The sequence below is a fragment of the Lithobates pipiens genome, unplaced genomic scaffold (assembly GCF_037356315.1).
Source record: "Lithobates pipiens isolate NorthernLeopardFrog02 unplaced genomic scaffold, aLitPip1_a1.2 Scaffold_8, whole genome shotgun sequence".
NCBI classification, from domain to species: Eukaryota; Metazoa; Chordata; class Amphibia; order Anura; family Ranidae; genus Lithobates; species Lithobates pipiens.
The window spans coordinates 481,907,879-481,930,767 of NW_027507903.1; the positions used below are offsets into that span (position 1 = coordinate 481,907,879).

Consider the following 22,889-nt stretch of genomic DNA (forward strand, 5'->3'; position numbering starts at 1 on the left):
CCTATTAGGTAAGGGGGAGGATTTACCTTGGTAAGTAATGAAGATTGAAAAAGAGAGCAATCCAAACCCTGCCTAAATGGTTAGCCCTACCAGGTCCTCAAAGTCATCCAACTCAAGGCGCATTCCAGAAGTTCCTTCGGTTCTTGGTAAATCAGGGTCACTTCCAGAGTCTCCCGTTCGGGATCTCTACTGCCCCCAGAACATTCACGAAGGTCCTATTACCAGTGATCGCGTCCTAGATGGAGAAAGGATTGAGAGTTCACCACTACCTAGACGACATCCTCCTCCTTTCAAGCAGCCAGGAGTCCCTTATCCAGCATCGAGAGATCCTAGTCTCCACACTATAAGGTCTGGGCTGGCTATTAAACTGGGAAAAGAGCAATGCTCGACCCACCCAGAGGATGGTCTTCCTGGGAGCAGAGTTGGATACCCAGACAAACACGGTGGAGCTACCGCTAGAGAAGATTCCCCTCTTGATCCAGAGGGTGAGAAAAGCAATTTCAGCCACATCCCTACTGGCCAGAGCATGCCTCAGTCTCCTAGGCTCTCTGTCAGCGACCATCCTGATGGTCCAATGGGTGCAATGGAACTCGAGACCCCTCCAAACTTCTTTCCTGCGCCAATGGGATGGCACGTCCATGACCCAATCGATCTACATCTCGGAGGAGGTCAAACAATCATTACGGTGGTAGACTCGACCCTGCAACCTGAGGAGATGCAGGCATATAGTCACCCCTCCGCAGGTGCCAGCCTGGAGAGATGGGGGGCGCACTACCAACATCATGCGGCCCAGGGTCACTGGCCATTCAGGGTTTCAGCACTTACTTGAGAGGGAAACAAGTCCTCCTAAAGATGGACAACAGAGTGGCCGTCGCCTACATCAACAGGCAGGTGGGCACCAGAAGCTCCTCCATGATGCAGGAAGTTTGCCCCGTGATGGAGAGGACACAAATGAACCTACTAGATCTGAGAGTGGCTTATATTCCGGGTGTCTACAATCTCCTGGCCGACTCACTCAGCAGAAGCTTTATTTCCAACAACGAGTGGTCTCCGAGTCCCCTCTCATATCCCGTCAGCCGTCACTCTCATATCCCAGACCTGGGGCCCACCAGACATAGATCTAGCTGCAACACCAGCAAATGCAAAATGCCAGAGATTCTTATCGAGAATCCCCTTTCCTTCAGCGGAGGGAATAGATTGCCTTCAACACCCCTGGAACTTCTGCCTCAGCTACATCTTCCCTCCGACTCCCCTCATAGTGAGGTTCCTTCTGAGGCTCAAGAGGTCAGCAGCACTAGTAGTGGCGGTGATCCCATTTTGGCCAAGGAGGCCATGGTTCACTACCCTCCTACAATTGAACACGGCGGATCCGCTTCCTCTCCCGCTGTCAGCAGACCTGCTCTCTCAAGGCCAGCTACTTCATCTGATCCTGGAGAGACTACATCTGATGGCCTGGAGGCTGAAAGCATTAGGTATCTAGAGCAGGGCTATTCCCAGAGGGTAGTGGGTACATTACTCCAGGCTAGGAGGCCACCCACCAACAACACCTACCGAAGGATCTGGGAGAAGTTTGTCACCTTTTCTCAACAACAAGGCTGGGACTTATCCTCTCTTGCAGCCTCTCAAATTCTGTAATTCTTGCAGTCAGGCCTAGAGAAAGGCCTTGGATCCAGTACCCTAAAAGGTCCAAGTGTCAGCTCTATCCGCTCTGACCGGTGTCAAATGGGCACATGACCCTCTAGTCATACAGTTTCAGAGAGCCTGTCTTAAACTAAGGCCCCTAGGAAACCTTCATTCCCGGTTTGGGACCTCTCAGTCGTCTTAAAGGCCTTATCTAATAAACCTTTTTCTCCACACAACATCTCCCTCTGGGACCTGAGGCTTAAAGTTTCATTCTTAATTGCTATAACATCAGCAAAGAGGGTCTCAGAGATGCAAGCTCTGCTGGCCAGGGAACCATAACTAGTCATCTACCTGGACAGAATAGTACTAAGGCCTTCAGACCGCTTTATCCCTAAAGTGTCCTCCTCCTTCCACTTGAACCAAGAGATCAACCTTCCAGCCCTTATCACAGACCAAGGTGACCCTCATCCTTTGGACGTCAAGGGCAACATCATTAAATATCTTTCAGCAACCGAGTCGCTCAGGAGATCAGAAAACCTCTTAATTGTTCCATATGGCTTCAGGAAAGGTCAGGCGGCATCGGCTCGCACCAACGCTTCATGGCTGGTGAAGACTATCAAAAAGGCCTATTCGCTGAGTAAACTACATATTCCCGAGGGCTTAAAGGCGCATTCCACCAGGGCAGTGGCAACTTCTTGGGCTGCCTATTGTAGGGTCTCGGTGTAGACCATCTGTAAAGCAGCCACCCAGTCTTCCAGAAACCCCTTCATATCTCATTATAAGGTGGATTCTGCACGACTATCAACAGTGGATTTCGGGAAGGCCGTCATCTAGGCCAACTCTTCTATTTCTTGCTAATAAATGTACTTTTCTTGCATTCCCACCCAGTCTGCGAGTTACTCCCCAGAGTGTATGCTGCCATGATGCGACATGGAAACCGGAAAATTGTATTCTTACCTTTCAGTAATTTTCCTTTCCTGTCGCATCTTCATGCCAGCATACAACGACCCACCCGTTGAAGGTGATTCATATATACGGAGAATACTGGGGCGGGGGCCGTCTCATCATCTTATAGCTATGTGGTCCTATCAGGTTGTGGGGGCTGAGTCACAACCCAGAGTGTATGCTGCCATGAAGATGCAACAGGAAAGGAAAATTACGGAAAGGTAAGTATACAAATTTCCGGTGTTATGCAGTATGACCTTTAACCCTGTGACAGTGCAAGATATTCTCTCTTATTTATGCAGACTAAGTGCATTTACGGCAGATCAACAGCTATTTTTCTGTATTTGTAGGGTCTTTAAAGGAATTAAATATGGGGAGATGTCAATGATTTTCATATTTTTGTTTTTGTCCTGATATACACGTTTCAACAGAGAAAGGAACAGCTACCAAAACGTTTCAAAGATTAAAAGGTCAGAAGCACAAGATGAAGGGGGGGGATTTGCCAGCGAACACTAGAAACCATTATAGTGCCTCTATTATACTGCTCCATAGTGCTGCTCATCATTACAGGATTACTAAGTAACCCCAGTGCCAACATTATGCCCCCCCCCCGTACCATTATGTCCCCTCAGTGACACCATTATATCCCCCTAATTAGTAGTGTGGCTTCTAGTGTTCCTTTAAAAATGTGGGCACCACCCCCCACAATGATTTTTTGTGTTTCTTCTGTATTTTTAACCCTATATTGAACCCTTCCAACGCAAAACAATGTTTGGATTTAGGTATACTTTAAATGTTTGGCAATGTATTTTCACAATGTCACACGCATTCTGTCCCACATGTTCACTGCAATTACCTGGAGGGCTGAAGCAATCTGAAAGAGAAGAATAAAAACAGAGATACAACATTAATACTAGAGAAAAAAAATGTTTCCCTCTATCTTTCTGCACTCTGAGTCACACTGCCTACAGAGCTAGATTTGGCACTAGGAACTGTGAATCACAATCTGCAGAACACCCACAACAAAATCTGAGAAGAATAGAACAGATGTGAATACTGCCATTGGCTGAGGACTGCAAAATCTACTTAAAGCTGAAGTCAAGTCAGTTTTTTTTTTTTATTGCATCTTTTTTTTAAAAGCAACCCTTTACTGTAGCCGATTTCACCATTATCAGAATTATATCATCCTAAATGAGGAGAAATCCACAGGGCTTGATTGATTTATCTTTTGGTTCATAAGACCCAACCCAATCATCCCCTTCCCTTTCACCCATGCTACCATTGTGTTAATACCCTTGTATAATCTTTCCATGGTACTGCTGATGCCCTTACCCCAGAGGTGCCTGCGATTGGTGGAACTGCTTTTTTTTATGCCCCCTGGACTGTCCTGTCCATACACATTCTTACCTCTTGATGTACAGCATGTGAAAATGGCAGGTAATTAATGGAGTTAAGTGGGTGGTTACTTAAAAGCAAGGAACTGCCCAGTCACCAGCCACAGATCTCTGTACAGTTCCCAAGAATCATAGGAAATGTAGTTCTGTGAGCCATAGTTAGATCCATGGTGGCAGGGGGGTGGGGAGGGGTTATTTGTATTGTAAGTCTCATCCCCTTAGTGTTGGGGGTTTCACCTCTTTAATATGTTGTGTCTCCTTTCTTTGGTATTGTGAATTTCATCGCTTTAATAGCGTCAGTCGCATCTCTTTGGTACTGGGAGTCTCTTCTCTTTAGTATGTTGTGTCTCATCCCTTTGGTATTGGTGGATTTACTAAAGGCATTTTCACAAATTTTCCCCAGAGCTTAATGAATGTGGTCCACGTTGACATGAATGGAGAGGTGTACTAATTAACTCATTGCAAAGGCGGACATGGGCAATGGGCCAGTGGTGATGGTCAATACCTTAATCTGTATACCTGACCAAGGTTGAAAGTGACACTTAATATGTATATTGTAACCTGGAGTTTATATACACTGTTCATGCTCTGGAACTGTTTTTTTGTTATGTTCAATAAAACATTTGTTTGAGATAAAAAATAAATAAAAATGAATGTGGTCCAAGGGAAAGAAGGGGGTAGCCCCTGGAAGTCACACATCTAAGGTGTCCTAGAGAGATGAATGAAGTGGCAACCTCAGCCTGATCTCCGACCAGACCAAGCCCCCAAGACGTTTCACTCCACCCCCTGGAGCTTAGTTATGGGGATAGGAAACTCATGCGTATGGGGAGTATTTAAGTATCATCGGTAGTCACTCATTAGGTGCAGAGAGGCCGCAGGTGTGTGTGATTCATTGTGATTGGTATTCGCATGAAGGAATGGATCTATCGGTGCAGTTTAACCTAAAATGCTACTCTCTATGCAATGCATGGTATTATAAGCGCAAAAATAAAATATGTGAGCGCTAATAATCCGAAATAGGACTAATAAGCTAAAAAAAACAAAAACACGTTATTAATGCGTATGTAAAGTAGAAGATAGGTTTGATTTTACTTTTTGATTTAAAAGTGGTTGTAAACCGATTAAAACCACTTTAACCTACAGGTAAGTCTAGATCAAGGCTTACCTGTAGGTGCAAGAAATTTCTCCCAAACCTAAAAGGTTTAGGAGATCTTTGCAGAAATGGCAGCAACAATGTCTACAGCGCATGCCCGCACAGTGCAGCGGACACCCCTGTCTTGTTCAATTTGTGTTGGGGAAAGGCGGCGATAGGAGGCCATTAGCCTTCACTTGTGCCGTGGGTTTAGGGTAAATTTTGTTTAATCCAATGAATCATTCTGTCCCCCAGGCCGATATGACGGAGTACTGAAAACATGAAGTTCCAACTCACTCTGTCAAACGCTTTTTCAGCCTCAGTGCTTAAGAATACGCACAGGGAGCCCTTAGCGCTGGCGACGTGGAAGAGATTTAATACTTTGGTGGTATTGTCGCGTGCTTCCCTAGTGGGTATAAAACCGACCTGGTCTAGGTGGATTAGGGACTGGAGATGACGTGCCAGCCGGGTTGGCAATATTTTGGTAAACAGTTTTAGATCCGTGTTTAGCAGGGAAATGGGTCTGTAACTCCCGCACACGGTAGGGTCTTTGCCCTCTTTAGGAATTAGAGAGATATGGGCTTTTAGCATGTCCCTTGGGAAGACTGCTGCTGCTCCAACAGCGTTAAAAAATGCCACCATACGTGGGCCTATGATGGGGAGGAACGTTTTGTAATATTGGATGGTGTAACCATCCAGCCCCGGCGCTTTTCCTGGTTTCATGGTTGCAATGGCAGTCTGGAGCTCTATTAAGGTTATCGGTGCCTCTAGTTCATCCCTAATGTCCGTGGGGAGAGTTCACATTTAGGAGGTCGCTACATAGTCATCAACATCTGTTTGGGAGGGTAGTTTGTGTGGAAGATTATATAGTTTAGTATAGAAGTCGCTGAACACCGTCGAGATTTGTTTCGGAAGGGTAACCCTCTGACCATTAGGGCCAACAATATGGGGAATGTAGGCTGCCTGCTTTTGTTTTTGTCCCGGACACCTCTAGCTAACGTCCTCCCGCATTTGTCTCCAGACTCGTAAGTAATTTGTCGGCTGCGTGTAATGCCACTTTGGCCTTGTAGTACAGTAGGTCTGTAATCGGTTTGCATATTGTCCCCAGTTCTGACTCTAGAGCTTGGGAGGGGGCGTGTTTGTAACGTGCCTCTGTAGTGAAAAGAGTGCTCAGGAGTTTGGATAGCTGTTCGGCACGTTCTCTTTTTATTTGTTCTCCGTGACTAATTAAGAGCCCCCTGGGGACTGCTTTATGAGCCTCCCAAAGTGATCCGGGATCGCAATCTGGAGTGTCATTCTCCTGAAAGTACAGATTGAGCATTTTAGTCACTTCTGCCAGTATTTCAGGTATCTGGAGGAGACTCTCATTTAGCCACCAGAACTGCGAACTGACGGTTGGCCTCCCAGTAAGTGTGTATGTGAAGGATATAGGGGCATGGTCTGACCATGTAATGTGTCCTATAGAAGAATCTATCACCGAGTGTAATTGATTGTGGAGAATCAGGAAGAAATCAATTCTGGTGTAGAGTTTATGAGTGTTCGAGTAAAAAGTGTAATCGCGTTCACCAGAATGCTGCAGGCGCCAAATGTCAACTAGTTGGGCCTTATGAAGAGAGTTAGCCACCCACTTTCTGTGGGACGGAGTTACTGAGGAGAGTCCCGAGGATGTATCTGAGGAGGGTATTAGAGGGATATTGAAGTCCCACCTAAGATTAAGTGACCTGCCGTGAATTCCCCCAGTTTGTCTAGAATGTTTGCAATAAAAGTGTTCTGATGTTCGTTGGGGGCATGCACTGTTGCAAGTGTGATTGAAACCTCGCCAATCAGTTCTTTAAGGAACAAGTAGTGACCATTGGGGTCTCCAATCACTGCTTGACACTTCCAAGGAAGTCTACTAGAGATCAGTATAGACACCCCTTTAGTTTTGGCTGATGGATTGGTAGCATTGTACGTTATGGGAAAGAATCGGTTTTTAAGAAGTGGGAGTTTAGCATGTTGGAAGTGAGTTTCCTGTATAAAGGCGATGTCTGCATTAGTGATGGACGAACTTCCGACGGGACGTTTCGCGAACGCGAAACGCGAACGGGCACAAACGTTCGCGAAAACGACCGTTCGCCGCGGGCTCCATTGACTTCAATGGGAGGCGAATTTCGCAAACCTTTAGGTCGAATTTGCGGCCACGGGGTAATTATTAGGGGGTAGCACGTAGTCCCACCACCTGGACAATAGCATAATACATGTATGAGGTGAATTTGGGATCGATAACTACAAGCATTTTTTTTTTATTTGGGAAATTGTTCTGACAATTCAGGACTATGGAGCTAATGAAGGCAATGGAGGAGAGGGAAGGTCAGGGACCAGGGTAGGCAAACAAGAGGGTGCAGGAGATACAGAGCACTGACAGCAGCACCGTAATACAGAGCACTGACATCAGCACCGTGACATACAGCGCTGACAGCAGCTCCGTGACATACAGCGCTGACAGCAGCTCCGTGACATACAGCGCTGACAGCAGCTCCGTGACATACAGCGCTGACAGCAGCTCCGTGACATACAGCGCTGACAGCAGCTCCGTGACATACAGCGCTGACAGCAGCTCCGTGACATACAGCGCTGACAGCAGCACCGTGACATACAGCGCTGACAGCAGCTCCGTGACATACAGCGCTGACAGCAGCTCCGTGACATACAGCGCTGACAGCAGCTCCGTGACATACAGCACTGACAGCAGCTCCGTGACATACAGCGCTGACAGCAGCTCCGTGACATACAGCGCTGACAGCAGCACCGTGACATACAGCGCTGACAGCAGCTCCGTGACATACAGCGCTGACAGCAGCTCCGTGACATACAGCGCTGACAGCAGCTCCGTGACATACAGCACTGACAGCAGCTCTGTGACATACAGCGCTGACAGCAGCTCCGTGACATACAGCGCTGACAGCAGCACCGTGACATACAGCGCTGACAGCAGCTCCGTGACATACAGCGCTGACAGCAGCTCCGTGACATACAGCGCTGACAGCAGCTCCGTGACATACAGCGCTGACAGCAGCTCCGTGACATACAGCGCTGACAGCAGCTCCGTGACATACAGCGCTGACAGCAGCTCCGTGACATACAGCGCTGACAGCAGCTCCGTGACATACAGCGCTGACAGCAGCACCGTAAGCAGCCCCAGGAGGAAGTCAGCACAGCACAGGGATGGTGTGATCCCCTCATAATAAGAACCCCCAGGAGGAAGTCAGCACAGCACAGGGATGGTGGGAGCCCCTCATAATAAGAACCCCCAGGAGGAAGTCAGCACAGCACAGGGATGGTGGGAGCCCCTCATAATAAGAACACCCAGGAGGAAGTCAGCACAGCACAGGGATGGTGGGAACCCCTCATAATAAGCAGCCCCAGTAGAAATATGACACCGCTCAACCTCTTCAAAGAGGAGGGTAGGGGCATATAGTACGGTGTGCTTTTTTGGGTCAGGGAAGTGAGCCAAATGAATTAAGAAGGTCTGTGTGCTTGATTCCAAAAATTGTTTATAGACATATACATGGTCTACTGATCACATGTGTTGAATTCCTCCGAGATCCATGCCTCATTCATTTTTAGAAATGTGAGGTAGTTAACACTGTCGTGAGCTAGGCGAGTACGCTTATCGGTCACAATCCCCCCTGCTGCGCTGAACGTCCTTTCGGACAGGACACTGGATGAGGGGCAAGCCAACAGTTCGATTGCAAATTGGGCAAGCTCTGGCCAGAGGTCAAGCCTGCCCACCCAGTAGTCTAGGGGTTCATCACTCCTCAGAGCGTCCACATCGGCCGTTAACCCAATGTAGTCGGACACCTGACGGTCTAGGCGTTCCCTGATGCTGGATCCGGATGACACCTGTCGATGGGTCGGCTGAAAGAATGACCTTATATCCGAAGTCACCAACACATCTTCAAACCGGCCTCTTCTTGCAGGCGCTGTTGGATTGGTACCCGCAAATCCTTCTCTGGGAGTGGGAATTGCTCCTCTGCCAGCGCACGCAAAAGCAGAATGCAGCATTTCTCGAAGCAAGGCCTGGAAGTGCTGCATTCTGACAGCCCTCTGCGACGGCGGTAACATTTCCGCCATTTTGTGTTTGTACCGGGGATCTAAGTACGTTGCCACCCAGTACTGGTCCTTGACCCTCATGCTTTTTATACGGGGGTCCCTATTAAAACACTGGAGCATGAAGGCCCCCATTTGCACTCAAGCGGAAGGTATGTGGTGGTGGTGGTGTTGTTGGTGGTAGTGTCTTTGGGGGTGCACATAGCAGAGAGTGAAGAAGAGGGTGCAGATCGAGAGGATGAGGAGGGTGCAGAAGAATAAGGCTGAGTGAGCCACTCAACCAAGTCTGGTGCGTCCTTTAAAGTAATTGAACGCACCTTCTGCAACTTCCCACTTTGGCTCAAGGCTGTTGCTCCTGCCCTACCCCTACCACCCCTGCGGAAGGGCCTGCCTCTTCCTCTGCCTGTCATTTTTTAAATCACCCTGTGACAAAACTCTTAGTCCCTATACCGCTGAAGGACTGCTGCAGTATAGGGCAGCGGTCAGCAGTAGTGCACGTCAACCCTATGTATTGTGGACCGATAGCGGTCCTTACAGAACAGCAGACTGTACTGCACTCAGGCCTATGTACCGTAGCACCCTATACCAAGTTACCAGTCCTTATAAAAACTTTTGTGGACCAAGCAGGTTGTGTGTTAGTGATTAGCAGACTGTACGTCAGTCCCTATACCAATGAAGGACTGCTGCAGTATAGGGCAGCGGTCAGCAGTAGTGCACGTCAACCCTATGTATTGTGGACCGATAGCGGTCCTTACAGAACAGCAGACTGTACTGCACTCAGGCCTATGTACCGTAGCACCCTATACCAAGTTACCAGTCCTTATAAAAACTTTTGTGGACCAAGCAGGTTGTGTGTTAGTGATTAGCAGACTGTGCGTCAGTCCCTATACCGCTGAAGGACTGCTGCAGTATAGGGCAGCGGTCAGCAGTAGTGCACGGCAACCCTATGTATTGTGGACCGATAGCGGTCCTTACAGAACAGCAGACTGTAACGCACTCAGGCCTATGTACCGTAGCACCCTATACCAAGTTACCAGTCCTTATAAGAACTTTTGTGGACCAAGCAGGTTGTGTGTTAGTGATTAGCAGACTGTACGTCAGTCCCTATACCAATGAAGGACTGCTGCAGTATAGGGCAGCGGTCAGCAGTAGTGCACGGCAACCCTATGTATTGTGGACCGATAGCGGTCCTTACAGAACAGCAGACTGTAACGCACTCAGGCCTATGTACCGTAGCACCCTATACCAAGTTACCAGTCCTTATAAGAACTTTTGTGGACCAAGCAGGTTGTGTGTTAGTGATTAGCAGACTGTACGTCAGTCCCTATACCAATGAAGGACTGCTGCAGTATAGGGCAGCGGTCAGCAGTAGTGCATGGCAACCCTATGTATTGTGGACCGATAGCGGTCCTTACAGAACAGCAGACTGTAACGCACTCAGGCCTATGTACCGTAGCACCCTATACCAAGTTACCAGTCCTTATAAGAACTTTTGTGGACCAAGCAGGTTGTGTGTTAGTGTTTAGCAGACTGTGCGTCAGTCCCTATACCGCTGAAGGACTGCTGCAGTATAGGGCAGCGGTCAGCAGTAGTGCACGGCAACCCTATGTATTGTGGACCGATAGCGGTCCTTACAGAACAGCAGACTGTACTGCACTCAGGCCTATGTACCGTAGCACCCTATACCAAGTTACCAGTCCTTATAAGAACTTTTGTGGACCAAGCAGGTTGTGTGTTAGTGTTTAGCAGACTGTGCGTCAGTCCCTATACCGCTGAAGGACTGCTGCAGTATAGGGCAGCGGTCAGCAGTAGTGCACGGCAACCCTATGTATTGTGGACCGATAGCGGTCCTTACAGAACAGCAGACTGTAACGCACTCAGGCCTATGTACCGTAGCACCCTATACCAAGTTACCAGTCCTTATAAGAACTTTTGTGGACCAAGCAGGTTGTGTGTTAGTGATTAGCAGACTGTACGTCAGTCCCTATACCAATGAAGGACTGCTGCAGTATAGGGCAGCGGTCAGCAGTAGTGCACGGCAACCCTATGTATTGTGGACCGATAGCGGTCCTTACAGAACAGCAGACTGTAACGCACTCAGGCCTATGTACCGTAGCACCCTATACCAAGTTACCAGTCCTTATAAGAACTTTTGTGGACCAAGCAGGTTGTGTGTTAGTGATTAGCAGACTGTACGTCAGTCCCTATACCAATGAAGGACTGCTGCAGTATAGGGCAGCGGTCAGCAGTAGTGCACGTCAACCCTATGTATTGTGGACCGATAGCGGTCCTTACAGAACAGCAGACTGTAACGCACTCAGGCCTATGTACCGTAGCACCCTATACCAAGTTACCAGTCCTTATAAGAACTTTTGTGGACCAAGCAGGTTGTGTGTTAGTGATTAGCAGACTGTACGTCAGTCCCTATACCAATGAAGGACTGCTGCAGTATAGGGCAGCGGTCAGCAGTAGTGCACGGCAACCCTATGTATTGTGGACCGATAGCGGTCCTTACAGAACAGCAGACTGTAACGCACTCAGGCCTATGTACCGTAGCACCCTATACCAAGTTACCAGTCCTTATAAGAACTTTTGTGGACCAAGCAGGTTGTGTGTTAGTGTTTAGCAGACTGTGCGTCAGTCCCTATACCGCTGAAGGACTGCTGCAGTATAGGGCAGCGGTCAGCAGTAGTGCACGGCAACCCTATGTATTGTGGACCGATAGCGGTCCTTACAGAACAGCAGACTGTACTGCACTCAGGCCTATGTACCGTAGCACCCTATACCAAGTTACCAGTCCTTATAAGAACTTTTGTGGACCAAGCAGGTTGTGTGTTAGTGTTTAGCAGACTGTGCGTCAGTCCCTATACCGCTGAAGGACTGCTGCAGTATAGGGCAGCGGTCAGCAGTAGTGCACGGCAACCCTATGTATTGTGGACCGATAGCGGTCCTTACAGAACAGCAGACTGTAACGCACTCAGGCCTATGTACCGTAGCACCCTATACCAAGTTACCAGTCCTTATAAGAACTTTTGTGGACCAAGCAGGTTGTGTGTTAGTGATTAGCAGACTGTACGTCAGTCCCTATACCAATGAAGGACTGCTGCAGTATAGGGCAGCGGTCAGCAGTAGTGCACGGCAACCCTATGTATTGTGGACCGATAGCGGTCCTTACAGAACAGCAGACTGTAACGCACTCAGGCCTATGTACCGTAGCACCCTATACCAAGTTACCAGTCCTTATAAGAACTTTTGTGGACCAAGCAGGTTGTGTGTTAGTGATTAGCAGACTGTACGTCAGTCCCTATACCAATGAAGGACTGCTGCAGTATAGGGCAGCGGTCAGCAGTAGTGCACGGCAACCCTATGTATTGTGGACCGATAGCGGTCCTTACAGAACAGCAGACTGTACTGCACTCAGGCCTATGTACCGTAGCACCCTATACCAAGTTACCAGTCCTTATAAGAACTTTTGTGGACCAAGCAGGTTGTGTGTTAGTGTTTAGCAGACTGTGCGTCAGTCCCTATACCGCTGAAGGACTGCTGCAGTATAGGGCAGCGGTCAGCAGTAGTGCACGGCAACCCTATGTATTGTGGACCGATAGCGGTCCTTACAGAACAGCAGACTGTAACGCACTCAGGCCTATGTACCGTAGCACCCTATACCAAGTTACCAGTCCTTATAAGAACTTTTGTGGACCAAGCAGGTTGTGTGTTAGTGATTAGCAGACTGTACGTCAGTCCCTATACCAATGAAGGACTGCTGCAGTATAGGGCAGCGGTCAGCAGTAGTGCACGGCAACCCTATGTATTGTGGACCGATAGCGGTCCTTACAGAACAGCAGACTGTAACGCACTCAGGCCTATGTACCGTAGCACCCTATACCAAGTTACCAGTCCTTATAAGAACTTTTGTGGACCAAGCAGGTTGTGTGTTAGTGTTTAGCAGACTGTGCGTCAGTCCCTATACCGCTGAAGGACTGCTGCAGTATAGGGCAGCGGTCAGCAGTAGTGCACGTCAACCCTATGTATTGTGGACCGATAGCGGTCCTTACAGAACAGCAGACTGTAACGCACTCAGGCCTATGTACCGTAGCACCCTATACCAAGTTACCAGTCCTTATAAGAACTTTTGTGGACCAAGCAGGTTGTGTATTAGTGTTTAGCAGACTGTGCGTCAGTCCCTATACCGCTGAAGGACTGCTGCAGTATAGGGCAGCGGTCAGCAGTAGTGCACGGCAACCCTATCTATTGTGGACCGATAGCGGTCCTTACAGAACAGCAGACTGTACCGCACCCAAGCCTATGTACCGTAGCACCCTAGACAGACCAAGTTACCAGTCCTTATAAGAACTTTTGTGGAACAAGTGAGTTGTGAATGATTAGCAGACTGCAGCAGAAGGGCAGCAGTCAAGTATAATATTCTTTCTATATTTGGAAGAAAGAATATTATACGTGTACAAGCCTATTACCGTACCACTGATACCAGTCCTGAAAAGAACCTTTGTGGAACTAATAGTAACAGCAAGTCTTTAAAATTATCCTCACTGCCTGACACACTGCTTCCTGCCTGTCCCTATACAAATTGGCAAAAAAGAGTAGGCTGGAACGATTAGCTGGAACAGCTCTTTTGTGGACCTGATAGTAACAGCTAATGATGATGATGATGATGATGATGAAGAAAGACTAATCTGGCTGAGCTGTCCCTAAAATAGCAGCATACAGCGCTCTGTCCCTTTATCTAAACTGACAAAAGAAACTCAGGCTGCTGACCTAACACCTATACCAGTCCTGAAAAGAACTTTTGTGTACCAAATAGCTAGCGTTTTCTCTGTCCCTACTCCACACAGGATCCTTTCCCTACAGTGACAGAAGAAAGAATGTAAAATGGCCACCGGATCGGGTGTATTTATAGGTTAGGGGGAATGTCCAAGTGTCCATGAGCTGTCATGTCTCAATTGGTTGTCCTGTAACACATGATAAACGTGTCACGAAAGGTTAAAGTTCTTGTATACATTAAACACGTAAGTCCGCCGGGGCGAACGACGGAAAAAGGCGTTCGAACCCGCGGACGGCGAAAGTCGGAAATTCGCCGCGAAACGACCGCCGGGCGAACCGTTCGGCCATCACTAGTCTGCATGGGATTTCCGTAGGTCATTCAATAGCATACGTCTTTTTTCCGGGATGTTTAGGCCCTTATCGTTGAGCTAAATTATTTTAATGCTGTCCATCGTCCGGCTGAGGGAAGGAAGGAGGAGGACGAGGAAGGAGTAGGGAAGGAGGGGAGGGGGAAGAAGAGGGGGGTGAGAAAGGAGAGTAAGATAGGGAGGGGGAAAGGAGGAAGCAGAGGAAGGTGAGGTAGGAACAGGAGAGTGACCCGAGCGGGGTGGTTGCAGAGTGGGTCTCAAATAGGAGACCCAATGCTCTAATTAGACAAGTCAATACTTGAAATTACACATCACCTCCAGGCCTGAAGGTGCATGTAGGCCTACTTGGGGGATGGGTTGGACTGTGGCCAAGAGAGAGGTGCCCCAGCCCTCCCACCCACCCGAGCCCAAATTTCAGGAGCTAAAGAAGCTTATAGGAACAAGAAAACATATAAATTGGCTTAACAAACCTATATAAACACAAGGTGTTTGACCTCATTGGTTTGGGGTGAGCACAAAACCTCGACACACATTTGTTTACCCGGCCATACACATATCAATAGCAGAATAACTTTATAATATACTTTCCCGCTGTTCCCCTCTGCACCGTGCACACCCCTTTGCCACAGTTCCATGTTGTTGCCCTGGAATGTTGCCCAACTGGACCCCGTTTGTAGTCGGAGGGTTAGAGGCACGGGGGGGCGCTGGGGGAGGAATCACTTACCCCTGCTGAGTTTATTCCATCCGGAGGCACACCCGTGCCCCGCAACACCATTCAAGCAAACCCACGCTCCCACACACCCCGCACCTCACTCCCCCAGAGTGAATCAGATCAGATCTGCTGGTGCCCACCACACCCACAGGCATCTTTCGGGACACTCCAGCACCCCCGTACTGTAGGCCCCCAAGCATCGGGGAGGCAGAATGTGCCCAGTGCCAGTCACAACCCAACCTCCCCCCATCATGGCAACATTGTCTCCGGGGAGAGCCACCCCGCACCAAACAGTTAACATGTCCCCCCCCAAAGTTTGCAGTGACGTGATCCAGGCCATGGGCAAGCAAATGCCGGCGGGAGCAATTAATGGGGCAATGTGCATAGTCTTGCAGATTGGAGCTCCGCCCTCCGGCACAACAGGCACCTGGCATCCAGGTCCCAGAGCACAATAGTGTATGCGACAGGTAAGGGAGGAATCCAAATCCAGTACATACTTCCATATGAAGCCGGGCACCGAGTCGCCCCCCTGCACCTTGACCTCCCAAACCGTGTCACCAGCCTGCCCTTGACCTCCCAAACCGTGTCACCAGCAAAAGTCAAGATGGGGTGGGGGCCCGTGAGAGGTGGACATCATCCTCCATCTGGGCTGCAGCCGATCAGATGTCACTGCCGGCTCACCCCCTCCATCTCCCACCTAATCTGTAGGGCTCGCTACTTACGTCTCCCAGCAGTCCCGTTGAACCCTGTGAGGAAATGTCAGGAGGAGCAGAGGCACAAATACCCCACACTATGCAGAGTTTCCGCAGTAAAGTTTCACGGCTTCCTGGGAGAGGTCAGAGTAGTCCCTGTCACATGAATCGGTATAGATCCAGGAGGAGAGTCCCAGTTACCCAAAGGACGGCTAAAAGTCGCTCCAGGAGCGCATCCTAATGGTACCAGTCCCGTGCATGCGCGAGAGCATTTCCCCATTCCAAGTGACGTCTCCGGGGAGTCCCAGGCAGACCAAGCTCCATCAATACTAGCGATCCCCTGCAAACGGGGGGTTACATGTCAGTAGAGGCGCGTGATGGTTGGCGCACATGCAACAAAAAACAAAACTGCTGAAAAGACGGGGGAGAGTCCAGCCAAGTCAGGGGGTCCTTTAGTCGGGGAAGAATTACAGTTCTTCTGGGCAGCAGGGGAGGGAGCGCTTGCTGTGGCCGGTTAACAAGAAGTCAAACATTGCTCACGCTTCTCGGCCATCCTCCGGGGATGGTGCACGTGAGCGTCCCCGGTTCCTCTGGGGCCTGGGGGGCAGTCCCTCATTCCTAGTAGTTTTAATCCTGCGGCCTTGAAATCTGGGGAGGTAATCCAGCCAGTTTGGGATCTCTATTGGTCCTGACTCCAAGAAGGCAAAAAGGGCCGGCAGCAAATCCAGGGAGCGGAGTGTGAAAGAGCTCTGGTCCCTCCGGAAGATAACAGAGAGGGGGAAGCCCCAGTGATAGGGTACATTTCGCCTCCTCGCCAGATCCAAGAGGGGCTTCAGCAGAGCTCTGCATTGTAAATTTGCCCTAGAGATATCCAGTTGGATCTTGAGAGGTGCTCCATCTAGCTCCAGATCCTGGACGTCCCATGTCTTGCGGGCTATGATTTCCTTGTGGGTGTAGTGATGTAGCCAGCAGATCACGTCCCGCGGTCTGGCTGGATCTTCTGACTTTGGGCCCAGTGCCCTATGAATCCGGTCGAATTCCAAACGGCCCTGTATTTGGTCCCCCGCCACTCTACGGAAGATATCCGCCACTGTCGCTTCCAGGTCTGCCGGGCCGGTAGCTTAAGGGAGGCCACGGAGCCGCAAGTTATTCCTGCAGCTCCTGTCCTCCATCTCTTCTATGTGGAGCTGCAATCCCACTGATCTCTCTGCCTGAGATTGGTGATGAGCCTCCAGGTCTGTGACTCTACGGTCTAGCGCCAACAGGGAGCTTTCACCTGCCGTGTGTCAGATAGCACGTGTACTTCTTGTTTCACTGCGTGACGTTCCTTGCGGTGTGCTGCCTCCACCTGCCCGACTAAGGCCTCAATGTCAGCCTTCATTGGCAATGCCCGGAGAATTGCTTTCAGCTCTTCATCTGCTCTATATGTCAGAGGAAGCTGTGTTGACCCTCCCGGGGCCAATGAGAAGGCTGGCGAGATGCTGCGATATAGCTTCGGGCTCTTGGAGCCCGACGGTAAGGCCGGATGGGTGGGGTGCTCCTGGCTCAGAGTATGTGGAGCATGTGCCTCCGCCATTTTGGGGTCTGGAGAGCCCGACTGCAGCAGCTGGAACAAACGTTGAATTTCTCCTGGGGGAGATGTCAAAGGGGTCGGTTTGTTGGACCTCCTGTTCCTCTTTGAGGCTTCTTAGAGGAGAGCAATATGCGGTCAAAGGAGCAATTAAACTCGGGTAGGATAAGAGATGACCGGGAGCTTCTCTCAAACACCTCTCTACTCCGCCATGTCCAGGCCACGCCATCCCCATGAATACTTTTTCAAGGCACTGTACATAGTTTTTCATATGAAAATTTACATTTTAAGAACGTTAGTTTGATTTTCCAATTGTTAGCGGGGTCAATCTTTTGATTTTGACCACAGTGATGCAAAAATTCAAATAATATTTTTCTGAAACAAACATATATTTTCATACAGTGTACGGTATCTGGTTTTTGTTCAATAATTACCATATTTTTTGATGTATAACATGCACTTTTTTACCCTGAAACATAGATGGTAAACTGTGCCTGCGTGTTTTACGCTGATATCAGTTTCTTTTACCAAAGGGGGGCAGGGATCATGTGGTCTGCCCACGGGTGCCACCCATTGGAAGGGTGTCAGACTGGCTTTCCCGCCTCTCCTGGCAATGGGACAGTGCTGCCAGTATACTTTAAAGTTCAGAAAATATTACTGCCAGCCCTTTGTCATATACCGCCCCTCCTGTGTAACTCTCAATGTAAATCTAAGCCTCTAAATCCCTCAATTAACGCCACTCGTTGTGGTCACTCTCCTCCTCCTTCTCGAGTGTAGCTTTTGATTGTAGGAGGAGAGCAGTCACGTGACCATCAATAAAAGCGTAGAGCAGTCACATGACCGGGTCTGGCATTAATGGAGGTATTTAGAAGCTTTGATTTACAATGAGAGTGACACAATGGAGGAGCAGTGTATGAGAAGGGGCTGACTGTGATGTTTTCTCAACTTTTGAGTATGCGGGGGTTCTCCTGAGAGTGAGGGGGGGGGCTTTATAATGGAAGGGGGCTGTGTACTGTGCAGAGGGCTGTATGTTGTGCAGGGGGCTGTGTACAGTTTTTTTCCTGAAACTTCTCTATTAAGGATAAGGTGCCAATAAATACGGTACATGAACTCTAAAATTGAATGTTAAAAGCAAATTAATTTTCAAAACAACATTTGTTCACTCATCGACTGTAAAAAGAAATTACATACGAATGTTTAAATACATACTCTCATCCGAAAATCTACTAGTGTATGGCCAGCATTACCAACAGCATTACCAACAGCAATGTAGTACAAGCCTGACCAAACTACAAATTGAATGAACTGGTTAGGGTGGGCCTCACTTTATATAGTTTTAGTAAACTTAAAGAATATTGTACTGACATTACATCACACAATTATATATACGGTCAAATTTATAACTGCACCAGCATCCTAGATACAATCATGCAGACACCTGACTATTGGTCCTTACCTTTAGCGCGTAGCCCCAAGAAAATACCCGCAAACAATAGAATGGTCAGCAGGACGGCAAGAGACCACAAGTACCAACGTTCTACCAGTTCTGCAGGTTCATCAGAAAGAATATAAATTACTTGGAGCATTAAATGGGATACTATTATTTATGTATAGTTATCAAGCAGGGAATGCTGTTATTGGGATGGTGGATTTGTCCTTTGGATAATAGACCATGCCTTAGCACTCTGCGAGTAGAAATGTTCCATCTCAAGTCAAAGTGGTTGTTGAGGATCCCAGAGCCAGGGAGACAGTCTGCTCTTAGAACATGTAGCAGGCTGAGCAAACCCTATGTGCTAATGCAGAGCTGTGGTATGTTTTGTTTGCATTAGTTCTAAAAGCTAAAAAGACAGAAACATTGCTGATGCCATTAAAATTAAGATGTGGGTGCTCATGGATTGGCCTCGCGGGAGCAGCCAATGTTACTTGGGGGTTGCCAGACAACATTGCAATAGGCCAGCAGTCTGAATTTAGAATCTGCACAACCACTGACATATAGGGCACCTCCTGGTGCTAGGATAAGGGATGCTGCCTTGAGGGGGGAAGACTATCATTTTTAATATAATTTTACTTTCCTGATTACAATACCTAAAATAACAAACTGAACATAAAAACCATCTCCAGAGCCCATTAAAACAGTTTCCACCTAACATAAGGTGACCTACTGAGGATATGTGCCACCCTTTCCTCCCAACACACGCACGCAATGTAGAAATTTCGAAACTTCTGCATATGCTGCTTGCAGTTATACAGTAGTGTCCCTGTACATTATGATTATGAATATAATTTTATTTTTTTTACAGAAAAAATTGTATGCAAATACATTTTTTTTTTAAAACAGGCATAAAATATAAGTCACCTGGAGGGGGTGGTGGTTCCGTAGCACACGGAGGCACGTAGTACATACGTACACAGTCATTATTACAGGGTGGCATGTAAGGCCACACCTACAAGAAAACAGACGTGAAAATGAGATCTGCTCTGCTTTAAAAAGGACCAGTCATTTGAGAAACACAGGAGGAACAGTTATGTCAGTATTAAAGAGGAAGTAAAGGGAAAAAAAATTTAAAATAAAAAACACACCCTGCAAGGGAAAGGCATAATGAGCTAGTATGCATAGCATACTATCTCATTATGAATAACTTACCTGAGAACGAAGCCCCTGAAGTGGTCCTCCGTCTTCCTCTTCACCGCTGCCATGGATCCCGAAGCGACTTCCGGGTCTCGTGGCTCCGGCGCTGTGATTCGCCGGAGCCGCGACGACGTCACTCCCGCGCATGCCCACGGGAGCCGACGATCTGCGGCCTGCCCAGGGAGCCTGCGTATGTGCCATAGACATGCGCCATAGACAACGGTGGCTGCCTTCGGGTAAATATCTCCTAAACCGTATAGGTTTAGGAGATATTTTTTGGACCTACAGGTAAGCCTTAATCTAAGCTTACCTGTAAGTCAAAGTGGTTTGTAATGGTTTACAACCACTTTAAAGAGGACCTGTAATTATAGGTATAACATTCATTCTACTTAAGGACTGGATTCATTGTATGTGAATGCATGGAGGGCCGCATTCACCTGCTAATAAATGAAGATAACATTACACAGCCCCTGCGCCTCCGGCTCCCTTTACATTACACAGCCCCTGCGCCTCCTGCTCCCTTTACATTACACAGCCCCCTGCATATTACACAGCCCCAAGCTGTGAAAGCACAGAGCTTTAAATACATTATTTATTTTTTATTTTTATATTGCCCCTTTGAAAAAAAAATTCCAATCACTTTTATTGTTGTCAGAAGGAATGTAAACATCCCTTGTGATAGTAATAGGCAGTGACAGGTACTCTTTATGGAGGGATCTGGGGTCAAATCACCCCATTGCACTTAAAAGCATTCAAAACGACAAGTTTGACTGTTTTAAATACGGTCATATTTTTATAAAATTTGGCACCTTTAAGTCTTCTGAAAACCGGAAGGATGTCATGATGTTAGAGATTCCGGCTTTGTTCGGGTCTATGGATAGCCGACAGACTGGGGGGGGGGGGAGGGGGGGACCACACGTCCCCTCCGCTTCGTGGGACAATAGGCAAGGGGCTGTTATGCCAAGCCAGCCACCGGCTCTAAAAAAACGGTACCGGGGTGATGCGTGCAGCTGCATGCATCACCCCGTTACAACCACTTCAAGCCAAGGCCGTGTATTTGCATACGGTCAGCGTGAAGGGTTTAAAATCTCCACAGGCTGGCTGCACGTGAACTCATCATGTGCACTGATGGGCCGGACATTTAGCGGTGGCGGGTCGGGTGCGTCCCACAGGTTGCTGACCCCTGATCTATGTGATGCAAGTTCTGAATTTATACACTAATCTATCTAGCTATCTACACACACTTTACTGACCACAATAGACTTTTTTGAGTCTCCTCCTCATCTCAGGCCAAAAAGCTACAGCTATTCTTCTCCACTCCTCCCCCTCCTAACACTCTTCTCTTGGTCAGATCAAGCTATGCGATTTAACCCCCAGGTTGAGCTCTAGGTGGGAGAAGCAGCCATCCTGACACCCCCTTTCCCTCCTAGCACCCTTCAATCTGTCTAGTGATCAGTCAGGTTTGGCAGAAAAGGCGTGTGGAGAATAGGGCACTGTGGATAACAAGGAGACTTTAACAAACAGTACATGACTGGCTCTTGAAATGTGATTAAATGCACCACAGCAGCACTTCAGAAGAGGGAAGCACACTCTATAGGAAAAACAAAAGCAGTGAAGAAGGCGCTTCTAAGTGCAGTAATAAAACACTTTAATGACAAGGAAGGGTTAAAAATACTCATCCAGGGCAAAGATGGCAAACTGCCTCCAACCCAGGTGGAGGGGGCGGGGCTAATGGTGCACAGAGCAGAAAGGCTCCATTCACTCCTTTGCAGATATGATGGATTGTACATGGTTTTGTCCACCACTTATAGGGCAGTCCATTCATTTCAATGGGTTGCCCTACACGTGAAGGATGCACAAAAGAACCTTTTTGTTGCAGGTGAATGAGCACAAAAGCAAGGTGTGTGTTATGCAATTGAAAATTAACATCACCAATGCACACTTGTAAAAGAGCTGTGTACATTTGTGTATAGCAGGAACTTTGCACATGTTCCCGCAATGCACAAATGTCTATCTAGGTAAGAGGAAATTAATTCAATAGTGTCCCCCTATACATCAGGTGTCCTCATCTGCACCCCCCTTCACATCAGAGTGTCACCTTCAGCGCTCCCCTTTACATCAGGAGGGACCCCATTAGCATCCCACTTTAAATCAGAGGGACTTAATTAGCACCCCCTTACATGTACGTGTCTCCATCGGCATCCCCCTTTACATCAGTGTCCCCATGAGCGTCCCCTTACATTAGATGTCACCCCTGTAGTCCCTCTCCCACGTGTACTCACAGTTCTCCAGAATGAAGGCAGCTTCTCGTTCCTCTCTCCAGTCATGTGATAAGTGACAAGTGATAAGTGGAGTTAGGAAGGAAATTATGCCGACTGTCTATCGCTCCCTGCAGGCTGGAGGGAGTAGAACGCCTAATCCTCACTCCAGCAAGTGTCGGCAGCTGCTCCTTGGTGACAGGAGTAAAAATCACAATCATTCCCGGTCAGTGAGGAGGTGCTGCGCCCTCCCTCACCACAGCGCCAGGGGCAGGTGCTCACTTGGACCAAAAGTGATGTCAGAGTGGCCAGGGCTTGTTTTGGAGCATGCCCAGTCGCTCGCTTCTCCTCCTTGATTTGAAGAAGCAACTGGTCATGCTCCAACATGCCCTGCCCACTCTGACATCACTTCCAGTTGCCTGGATTCCATGCTGGCCCTGACAGCACGGCTCTCCATCTTGGATCAGAGACACAGTGTTTCCCGCTACTGGTCAGCTGGAACTTCCACCTGCAGCTGTCTTTATTCCCAGGAGGCATCCCGCTTGACGTTATGGATTCATTGATATGCCTGTTTTTCACTTGAATCTTAAGTGTTTATAACCTTTCCTTGTCATTAACCACTTGCTGCCCTCCCGGAGGAGCGGTACGGCTCTCGTTCTGGAATGACGTCGCCCCAAAACGTCCGCTCTCTTTGCGCT

At 48.4% G+C, this 22,889-nt stretch overlaps 1 protein-coding gene across 1 annotated transcript in view; it reads right to left on the minus strand.

The window, feature by feature from the left end:
• Positions 1-22,889, minus strand: part of IL17RA (interleukin 17 receptor A) — a 71,800-nt gene that overhangs the window by 8,169 nt on the left and 40,742 nt on the right. The window contains exons 9-11 of the mRNA XM_077468873.1: positions 19,661-19,748; positions 18,761-18,850; positions 3,425-3,442 (exon numbers count right to left, since the gene is read on the minus strand). Coding sequence (XP_077324999.1) covers positions 3,425-3,442; positions 18,761-18,850; positions 19,661-19,748 — 196 coding nt within the window. The remainder of the gene's footprint in view (positions 1-3,424; positions 3,443-18,760; positions 18,851-19,660; positions 19,749-22,889) is intronic.